Source organism: Lepidochelys kempii, chromosome 6 (assembly GCF_965140265.1).
Source record: "Lepidochelys kempii isolate rLepKem1 chromosome 6, rLepKem1.hap2, whole genome shotgun sequence".
Taxonomy (NCBI): domain Eukaryota; kingdom Metazoa; phylum Chordata; order Testudines; family Cheloniidae; genus Lepidochelys; species Lepidochelys kempii.
In genome coordinates this window covers 1096906-1107526 of record NC_133261.1, presented here as the reverse complement: position 1 = coordinate 1107526, position 10621 = coordinate 1096906, and the positions used below count along the sequence as shown (strand labels likewise).

The 10621-nt window shown below is 53.5% G+C and overlaps 1 protein-coding gene across 1 annotated transcript; it reads left to right on the top strand.

Moving 5' to 3' along the window:
- The first annotated feature begins 1629 nt into the window (after positions 1-1629).
- On the top strand, positions 1630-9305 carry LOC140913709 (tripartite motif-containing protein 72-like). Its single transcript, XM_073350510.1, has 3 exons — positions 1630-1734; positions 5895-5958; positions 7841-9305. Exons 1-3 carry the CDS (start codon positions 1723-1725, stop codon positions 8416-8418), a joined length of 654 nt encoding a protein of 217 aa, XP_073206611.1. The 5' UTR covers positions 1630-1722; the 3' UTR covers positions 8419-9305.
- The last annotated feature ends 1316 nt before the right edge of the window (positions 9306-10621 follow it).

The window sequence follows — 10621 nt, the reverse complement described above, 5'->3', positions numbered from 1 at the left end:
TTCCACTCTCCTGTCTGGCAGAGTCCTCGTAACCCCAACAAGGCTGGGCCCAGGATTCCTGGGGGGCTCAACCCCCAACCCTGCTGCGGTCACCTAGGATAGAGGCTAGCGTGTCCCCACTCCAGGGCCCTCTCTGCACTGGGCACTTCTCTGACCCACTGACCGTTACGTACAAGTTAAAGCAAATGCAAGTTATTTAATCAACAATTAATCTTAAAAAGGATAAGGGAAAATGGGAAAGGTTAAAGGACACACATCACCCTGCTCTGTGGCAGGGAACATCACAAACCGTGTCTCTGGAACGTCCGGGCAGTTCACAGTCTGCTCCTGGTAAGTCCCGAGCCTTCTTCTCCGGCCCTGGCCGGGCTACAGGCATGCTGTGGGTTGGACACTTGCTCTGGTGGGGGCCACACGCTCTCCGTGGAAGGACCCTCCTGCCCAGTGTCACCCCCGCCGTGTCGGGGTTAAGATCCAAGCCTGGCCTGCAGAGCCCCTTGGCTGAGGCGTCTCCCTGTGCTGGGCCCGCTGCCCAGGGTCCCCCTCGCTCTCCCCAGCTGCTCACCGCACCCAGCTCCGGACTGCTCCAGCCCCAGCCTCACCACTCGGTCTCTGCTGCTCGGCCTCCAGCTCCCTGGGCTGCTTCTCTCCCCCCCACCCGGCTCGGGTTGCTGCAGCTCTGCTCCCAGGGCAAGTCTGCTCTCTCTGGGCTGTGCCTCTGGTCCCTCTGGATCTGGCTCCCCAGCTCTGCTCCCCAGCTTAGCTCAGGCCCCTGCTTTCTCCTTAGCTCAGCCCCACTCTGTCTGACCCAAGCAAATCCAGCTCACACAGAGGACGGGACCTCCCTGGCCTCCTGACTCCCTGATTAGCCTGCCCGCCCTGTCATTCAGGCTGACCTGGAGCATTGGCCTCTCCCCATCGCTCCTGGGGGCTGTCAGGCTCAGGGTCCTGATTCCCCATCAACCCTACCCCCTCTTTAGTACTGGGAGCTAGCAACTAAAACTCCCCCTCTGAATGTTAGTAAGGGGGCAACAGTCCCCTTACATAAAGGAAAATAATGAAGCAGGAAGCTGCCTTTTAAAGCTTTGCTTTCCCTGATTGCAAACCCGGGAGCCAGTCACACTCTCCAGCAGGACATTAAAGACAAACCAAGCCCCCCAAAAAAGGCAGAAGCCCGAAGCCACCCAGCCCGGGAAAGCCCCCAAACTAGCAACGTGCTGCTTAAGGAAATGAAATGGCGATTACACACACAGAAGCCAGTCTGTGCTTGTTCCCCCCTCGCCTTTGGCCATGTCCCACCAGCTGCTCCCCTCCCACAAACATTGCAGCGTGTGCGAGAGTCCGCGAGATTCAAAGCGGGGTGTGTGTGTGTGGGAAGGTGCAGCCCTGGGGACTGGGAGGAGCTGGAGCACAGACACCTGCCGGGCAGGCGGCTGGGGGGAGAGGATGGGCACCCCCCCCAAACTGACAGAGGCCCCCCAAACACAGACACCTTGCCCTAAAGGCAAGAAGGGGCAGAATGGAGAAAGCAGTGGGTGGGAGGCATTGGGGGTACAGGGGACAGTCAGAGAGCCAAGAGGTAATGATTAAATCCATCAGGGATTAACGTGGATGTGTGTTTTTTAGGAATAAAGCAGAGGCAACAACATCCCCAAATCCGCTTAGTTCTGGTCAGTCAAATTGCCTGGATCAACTTGAGACGTGCCTTGGAACTTGAAATTGGAGATGGCTGCCCCGGTAGGTAGATTTTTCCTCTTTTTGCTCTAAGGATCGCGGCATAAGTATCCCCCCCACCCCACTCATCCACTTCTTTTATTAAAGTCGTAATTTGATCACTGGTCAGCGTGAAGGGTGATATTAACTCAAGTGAATAAGGAAGAATAAATTGAATTAGCAATTAAAAAGACATGCATAGTCTGGGGTCACATGTCCCTCAGGCTGGAGAATAGAAAAGCACGTCAGAGAAGTAGCGTAACTCAAGTCGACGTAGCTTAGATCTACTTGCCGTGGGGTCCACACCGCACTGGGCTGATGGGAGAAACTCCCCCATTGACTCCCCTTACTCATCTCGTCCCAGTGGGGTATCAGAGTTGACATCCAAGGGATCAGTTGTCAATTTTGCGGGTCTTCACTAGAAGAAACTCCTGTGACCTCCTGGATAGCACTGGCCAGAGAATGTCCCTGAAGTAATCCCTGTCTTTGAACAGATCTTTGGGAGAAACATCCCATCTAGATTTAAAAGTTGCCCGTCATGGAGAAGCACCCTGCTTCTTCCCCTCTGTCCTTTATCCCCTCCCTCCTCTTCTTTACCTAGCTCCTCTCTCTGAAGTCAAGGAAGTGAATTTGGGAGCCTAAAGAAGGTTAATGAAGCCACTGCTCCATCAGTCCAATTCTGAGGGAAAGTGGCAAATGGTGACCAAGAGCACCCAGAGCTAAGACCTGAACCCTCACAAAAGTGGGACTCACACCCATATGGAAGTCTCCTCATAGGTTTTCAAGGGTCAAGTTTTTTAAAATCCCCCCTCCTGCTTTGAAGCCAGGCTGGCTTAGCCGGTGAGTACGCATGTCAAATCTGCGAGGAATGGATTGCTTTTGGATTCACATCTCCAAATAGCGATCCACCTCAAGTGTTGTGTTCCCTTTGAGGAGAAACTCTATTTTTTTCCCCACTGCATGCATCCGATGAAGTGAGCTGTAGCTCACGAAAGCTTATGCTCAAGTAAATGTGTTAGTCTCTAAGGTGCCACAAGTCATAGAATCATAGAATATCAGGGTTGGAAGGGACCCCAGAAGGTCATCTAGTCCAACCCTCTGCTCGAAGCAGGACCAATTCCCAGTTAAGTCCTCCTGTTCCGTTTATGGATACAGACTAACACGGCCGCTGCTCTGAAATCTATCAAACAACAGTATGAAGCCAGCACATTTGCAATGACGTTTGAAGACAAAACACCCTGTGCATGCGGGTAGGTCAGGAGAATGTTTTCCAAGAAAGCTTTCCGAGTTCCAATCTTTCCAGCTTAAAATGAAGAAAGCTTCAACTCTTTTTACAAAAGCACTCAAAGCTTTGTATGCCGTCTCCCGTCTTGTAGCAAAACCCAAGAAGCCGTACGCAATTGCAGAACATCTAATTCTGCTTGTCACTGTGGTTCTTGCAGAAAACACTCTTGATAAAAAAGCAGCCGATACTCTCAGGAAAGTACCGTTACCAAGTGACACCGTGTGTCATAGAATTGAAGAAATGGCTGAGGACATTGTCTCTCAACTTGTAGAGAAACTTAAAATGCCAAAAACATTTGCCCTTCAGCTTGATGAGCCCCCAGATATTAGTAGAGAAGCTCCACTGATTGCCACTGATATCAACGAGCACATACTGTTTTGCAAAAGTATAAAGGCAAACTCAACCGCAGAGGCCATTTTTAAAATAATTGAGTTTTCTTTCTTCTGAACATGATTTGAGTTGGAATTTATGCAAATTTGTCTGCACTGATGGGGCTGCTGCAATGACCGGGAGAGTGAACGGACTTGTAGCTAGGATCAGGAAAGAAAATCCTTACAGTGCACCCACTGCAAGGATCATACATGGAAGATGAGTTCTGAGCTTCCAGAAGTTTTGAATGATTCTGTCAAAATTGCCTGCTTCATCAATCCAGGCCATGCCATGCTCACCTGTTTCACATTCTTTGCAAAGAGATCGGGTCAGAACCTCAGCAACTGGTGCTTCACACAGAGTTTTGCTGGCCGTCAAGAGGGAACGTACTTGACAGATTGTTTGAATCATGCACAGAAGCTCACGTTTCTTTCTGATCATTCATCCCCTCTTGCCTCTGGTGTTTGACAGCACTGTGTGCTTAGCTCAACTCGCCGAGCTCACCGATATATTTAGCAGGCTGAATGACCTAAATTTGTCCATGCAAGGACGTGACACTAACATTCTGAATCTCTATGACCAAGTGAATACTTTTATCAAGAAAAATGAATTCTGCAAGTCCAAATATGGAGACAAAGACTTTACCTGTTTTCCACTGCTTCATGCATATGTCACTGATGTTAGCATAGGGGAAAATGAGCAGAGGAAAATTAAAGAAATAAAAGTAGATCTTTTTTTGGCTCACTTGACATCTGAGTTCAAGTCATATTTATCCAACATTCAACGCAGCTCCGCTCAACTCGACAGGGTAGGAAACCCATTCCTTTTGTCAGATGTGACCAGCACCTCTCTGCCAGTCAGCAAGGAGCTTCTTGAGCTGTCCTCAGGCTGTGGTCTGCAAAGGAAGTTTAGTGACTCCACGCTAACTCAGTTCCGGTGTTTAGTGCAGAAAGAGTATGCTCACCTTGGGAACCTTGGGCTCACAAGTGAAAAACAGGCTTACGTAAGTACAACATTTATATTCCAATCGATTTATTTTATAATTATATGGCAAAAATGAGAAAGTCAGCCATTTCTCAGTAACGGGGTGCTGTGACACTTTTGTATTTTTCTGTCTGATTTTGTCAGAAAGTAGTTTTCAAATGAGGTGAAACTTGGCAGTCGGCAAGACAAATCAGCCTCCTGAAAGGTGTCCAGCAGTCTGGAATGATTGAGAACCACTGATCTGGGTGCCTTCATGTGAATAGAGGACCATCAAGGTTTAACGACCCTCCTGTGTCACCATGCCTTGGAATTTCCCTCTGAGATGGAGGTAGAAGGACAGTAGGGAAGGCACAGACCAGGCTTACAATCAAAATGGAGATGGTAGCTGGATACATGCACACAGGGAGCTCCGAACGTCAATCCAAACTCATGAACTGTACATAGGTTCCGCAAATCATCACAGTCCCCCCTTCTCCCTTTGCCCACATGCCCTTGCCCATAGCTCTGGCTCATTTTAAGGTCCAGATACTGAAGTTTAGATAAAGCCCCGGTGCAACTTGATCACAGTTGGAACCTGAGTTAGTACATGAAGATGGTGAAAGATCTGCATCTCTACCATCTGCTGTGTAAAGAACCAGACGTCTCAGAGTCATCTCCTGCTTTGGCGAGCTCCAGGACCGTTTCAGCTGTTCCTTCGCTCGCTGAACTGCGTTCTGATATTCTTCAATTCCCCGTTGACAAGGAAATGAGACAGAACCACTTGATCCTATTTTCCTTTAGCCACAAATTCAATACGCCCAAGATCAATTTCCCTTCCTTGCTGGGAACAGGCTGTACAGGTCTGAGCCCCTTTAGACCAGTCTAGGGCATCCATAGTTAACACATCACAATTTTTGTGCCTAGAGAGGAGCACAGCAGCAATATGAGCTCGGTCACCTCCGTCCAGCCCTGATTTTACCGAGGCTGTCAGAGCATGCTTTGCTGTGACCTCTCACACCTTTCCCAATGGGGATGGGCGTTCCCTCATTTTGTCATGTTTGGGTCGGTGGTGGTTGTAGCTGAAACACCTTAAAACTACTGTAGGACAGAGTATAGGGTAACAGACCAGGGCTCAGGCCACATGGGGTCTGTTCCCAACTCTGCTACTGACTATTTCTGTTGCCTTGGCCAAGTCATTTCCCCTCCCTGGTCCTTTGTTTCCCCTCCCACTCTTTGTCTGCCATTTCTACTTGCTGTGAGCTCTTCGGGACAGTGACAGCTTCTCACTGAGTATCTGGGCAGCACCTGGCAGCCCAGGTCAGTGTAGCACCCAGTGCAACGGGCTGCAGTCTTGCTCAGGAGGTCTGTGCAACACCTAGTGTGATGGGGCCCCTATCTCAGTCAAGGAGGGTCTGTGGAGTGCCAGGGTCCCCGATCTTGCTCGGGGCAGGGGGGGGGGGTCTGTGAAGTGCCCTGCCTTATGGAGGGCCCCAGTGTTGGTCAGGGTCTTTGTATAAAGCAATGGTGCCTGGAGAGACTTTCAACTGCCCTTCTGCTCTCCCACCAGAGCATTAAAATGTGGCCAAGGAAAAAAGCTACCGAGACTGGCCACAAGGACGTCATGGTACCAGGTGAGTGAGGACGACTAGCCAGAGACCAGCATCTGATCCTGCACAGAACCAGCCAAGGGGGGAGCAGGGGCAAGAATGGAGGAACTGGAGGGGAAAGTGGGGGGAGATAGAGAAGAGGAGGAGGGGGAGCTGGGGAACGTGAGGAGGGGGGAGCTAAAGGGGACAGAAGCCAGGCCTCAGCCCCCACAACAGGTCACAGCTCCCCCCACCCTTGGAGTGGTGCAGGGGGAAATCTGGGGGGTTAGGCCTATAGGATCATCAGGGGTCTCCCGTGGGCTAGTTTGCGCTCCCAGGATAAGCGGGGTGAGTGTGGGCAGCGACTCAGTTTCCCCCCTGCCCTTCAGTGCAGTCCTGGCTGTCACTGGGCAGGGGAAGCGGTCCTGCTGAAATGACCCCCCCGCTGGCCGGAGCGCTGGGTAGAACAATCCTTAGGGTCTCTCGTCCCACAGGTCCCCAAAACACGTCCCAGACTGGTTATAACTTTGTGTTAGCAGGAGGGGCGCGCGTAAGACACAGGAGATAACTGTCCCACTCTACTCGGCGCTGGGGAGGCCCCAGCTGGAGAACTGTGTCCAGTCCTGGGTGCCGCGCTTTAGCAGAGATGTGGGCAAACTGGAGAGAGTTCAGAGGAGAGCAGCAAAACTGATGAGAGGTTCAGAAACGCTGACCTGTGAGGCAAGGTTAGAATAACTGGGCATGTTTCGTCTGGAGAGAAGTCGGAGCGGGGACCGGATAACAGTCTTCAGATATGTTACAGGCTGTTATACAGAGGACGGGGATCCATTGTTCTCCATGGCCACAGAAGGCAGGACAAGACGTAATGGGCTTAATTGGCACCGAGGGCAATTTAGGTTAGCTATTAGGGGAAAGTTTCTCACTCTAATAGCGGTTAAGCTCTGGAACTGGCTTCCAAAGGAGGTCGTGGGATGCCCGTGACGTAAGTTCCCTCTAAGCCGCATGGCCGTGCAGCAGGCTATCAAGGGCCGCACACGGGGGGAGAGGTACCTCTCCCCCGTCCCTGGGCTGCTGCAGTGAGAGAGCCCTGGGGGGAGTCCTCTCTCCTTGGGGCAGCCTTGGGGCAGCCGGCACCCCAAACCCCTCATGTCCGCCCCCCCCAGAGCCCAGCACCACAACCCTCTGCCCCAGCCCTGAGCCCCCTCCCGCACCCTGAACCCCTCATCCCCGGCTTCACCCCAGACCCCACATCCCCAGCCAGAGCCCTCACCCCCCCACCCCAACCCTCTGCCCCAGTCCAGAGCCCCCTCCCACACTCCAAACCCCTCTGCCCCACCCCCACCGTCCATCACCTCCATATTGGTGCACATACAATTCATTCTGCACATGGACGTAGAAAATTAGAGGGAACATTGCCTGTCACTAGAGGTTTTTAGGAACAGGCTTCACAAACCCCTCTCAGGGCTGGTCTAGGGTTACCTGTCCCTGTCCCTGTGCAGAGGGCTGGTTTAGGTGACCTCCCGAGGTCCCTTCCCTCCCTACATTTCTAGGATTCTGTGATTCTATAACAGGGATCCGTCAGCTGGCACTGAGATGCGGCCACCTCTGGGATGGGGCAGCTGTATATACACCCCACTGCCAGCCGCACAGCACCCTCTAGCGCGGTGTGACTGGGGTGTTGGGGCCAGCACCGACTGAAAGGGGAGAGCAGCCCTCACTGAGCCCCCTGCCGGGCTCCCTGCAGCACCACACCCCCTACTGCCCTGCTGAGTCCAATGGCAGAGTCCCTCCCAGTGCTTTCCAGGGAGATCTCCCCTCCAAACTGCGACCCGGCCCACAAAAATCAATAGCAGGCGATGGCTGCGATGGAAACAGCCATAAACCTGCAGAATAAAACCTTTCCTCTGACCCCTTCTGCCTTTCCCAGTGGAGAAGGAGGATCTAACCCTGGACCCAGACACGGCCCATCCCGAGCTGGAGATCTCAGCGGACGGGAAGGAGGTGAAATGCGGGAGTTTCAGGAACGTCAGCTCCAGTCCCAGCCAATTCGACACGGCCAACTGCGTGGTGGCCCGGCAGAGCTTCAGCGTGGGGCAGCACTACTGGGAGGTGTTCGTGGGCCAGAAACCGCGCTGGAACCTGGGCATCGTCTCGGAGGAAGCGGAGAGAAAGGGCAGATTGATCCAGAAGACCTCAGGGTCTGGTGAGGTCTTTGCCGAGGGCTACTGGCTGATTGGCTACAACAAGGAGAAGGCCGGGAAGCCATACTGGGCATTTGACACCAACCAGATGCCCTTTGACTGTAGCCCCCACCCTGAGACCATCGGGGTCTATCTTGATTGCACGAGCGGGGAAGTGACCTTCTACAACCCCGATGACCCCGATAATTTGGTCCCCCTGTACTCCTTCTACAATGCTGCCTTCAAGAACGCCCCCGTCTACCCCATCTTCGACCCCTGCTGGCATGACAATGGGGGCAACGCCCAGCCCCTTAAAATCCTGTGAGCGGCTGATTTACTAGTGGGGGTGGGGACCAAAGCCATCCCAGCCTTGGGGCTACCAGCATATACCGCGGGCTAGCCAGCTTCACAGCACTGTTCTGAGAGCCACACTAACCTCACCCAGCGACAAGGCAAAGCCGGCACTGTCAGCTGAGACAGGCCGGGGGGGTTGGGATGGGGCAGTGAAAAAGCAGCGAGCTGGGACCATGAGATACTCACTCGCTACGGTATATTCACCCTCCTTCCCAGAGCTATTGGAGGGGGTTTCCCTTCAGCAACACTCCACCCCCACCAAGGCCCTTCCTCCAATGCGTTTGTCCTGAGAAGGGTAAAAAATGTTTCTTACTATCACAGTATCTAGGTTACCCCTTCCAGAGCCAGGGAAGGACCCCAGGAGGCTTGGCTCCCAGCCTCCCACCCCCGCTCTAACCACTAGATCCCACTCCCCTCCAGCATTGGGGAGAGAATCCAGGAATGGATCCAGATTGCACCTGGTGTTGTCATTCTCACCTGAGCAAAGTGCACCTAAAATGCCATCCAGAGCATAAATGAAGGGACAAGCTCGTGGGGAGGGGTGAATTCTGCTCTCAGACAGGCCGATAGATGTCACGAGTTACCCCATCAGGGACCTCACGGGTGAGTCTGCTCAGCGCAATTGAGGAGTAACTGTTGGCCTCCCTGCAATGTAAAGCCAGCGTAAGAGCGAGGACAGTGAGATTCGGTGTTGACACTGGATTTGATTTACACTGATCCAGAATGCGCTGGCTGCTGTATCCCTTTCTACCACTGTCTGCAATCTGCTGTTGCCTCTCGCTGCTCCAGCCCAGGGCTTGTGCTTCTCTGAGGATTTTATTTTACTTTGCTCAATAAAGAAAAATATTTGCCATAATTCCCCAGAATCCTGAGTTGTGACTCAGTTTCTCCGTCCAGATCCCTGGGAATCTGGAGCCTGCTGAGACCTGTCCTCGGGTTAACCCTTGTGCTGCTGCAGATGTATACTGTGATGGGGTCCCCCGGGCACAACTTGGAACTGGGGTACCACTTTGCCCTCTTAACTCTCCACCCTGGGCTGTCTCTCACAGTGCTTTGCTAGTGACAAGGAGCAAACCCCTCCGGGCACTGTGATCACTCAGCCATCAGCATTGGAGCCCCACACCCAGCTGAGTTGCATGAAGGCTCCTGAGCCACTCACGAATCACACAGAGAAAGGCACCAGCCAATTCCCCCAGCTCCACAGCCTTGCGCCCCAGAGCTGCACCATCTTGCCCAGTCCATCCCTCCCTCCATGTAGAGAGGACACGAACTAGCCTTTGTAGCCTGCAGGGCCATTCCTAGCTATTCTGGGGTCCTACGCAGCCCCCGCCCCCATGGGAATGGGGGGGGGGTGAGGAACGGGCCCCAGGCCTCCGCAGTGGGGTGGGGGAGCAGGCCCCAGGCTTCTCCCTGGGCCTGTCCACAGCATGCAAAACTGGAACCAAAATCCAGCGCTACTGAAGCATCATCCGCCCCTCTCTGGGCTTGATCCCCTTGTCCCACGGGGGCTCCTCTTCCAGAAAACCAACAGCCAGGAGTGGAGCCTATCCCTGGTGCCGGTGCCTCCCAGCGGCGTTAGCTCCGCTTATAGATTTCAAGGCCCGAAGGGACAACTCTGGTGGTCTAGTCCAGGGCTCTCAAACATGTGGCCCATGGAGTTCTTTGCTGCAGTCGCTAAGCTCCACGCTTCCCCCCACATCCACGTGCTGCTCCCTGCTCCTCTGTCTACCTCCAGGGAAGATATTGGGGGGTCTGAAGAGGACGTTGAGGAGATATTGGGGGTCTCTGATGGGGGATGTCAGGGGGTTTCTGGGGTCGGATATTGGGGATCTCTGAGGGGGGAGGTTGGGGAGATATTGGGGGTCTCTGAGGGGGGATATTGGGGTTGCTGAGGAGGGAGGTTGGGGGTCTCTGAGGGGGGAGATTAGGGGTGCTCTGAGGGGGGATGTTGGAGAGATATTGGAGGTCTGAGGGGGGTATTCGGATCTCTGAGGGGGGAGATTGGGAAGATATTGGGGGCCTCTGAGGGGGGTGTCGCAGTTCCCTGAGGTGGGAGGTTGGAGAGATATTGGGGATTTCTGAGGGGGGACATCAGAGGGTTTCTGAGGTCAGATATTGGGGATCTCTGAGGGGGGAGGCTGGGAAGATATTGGGGGCCTCTGAGGGGAGAGGTT

Excerpts from the sequence above, each read along its gene's own strand:
- LOC140913709 (XM_073350510.1), top strand. Across the intron at positions 5,959-7,840 it reads CAAGGACGTCATGGTACCAG|TGGAGAAGGAGGATCTAACC; the intron begins GTGAGTGAGGAC and ends TGCCTTTCCCAG.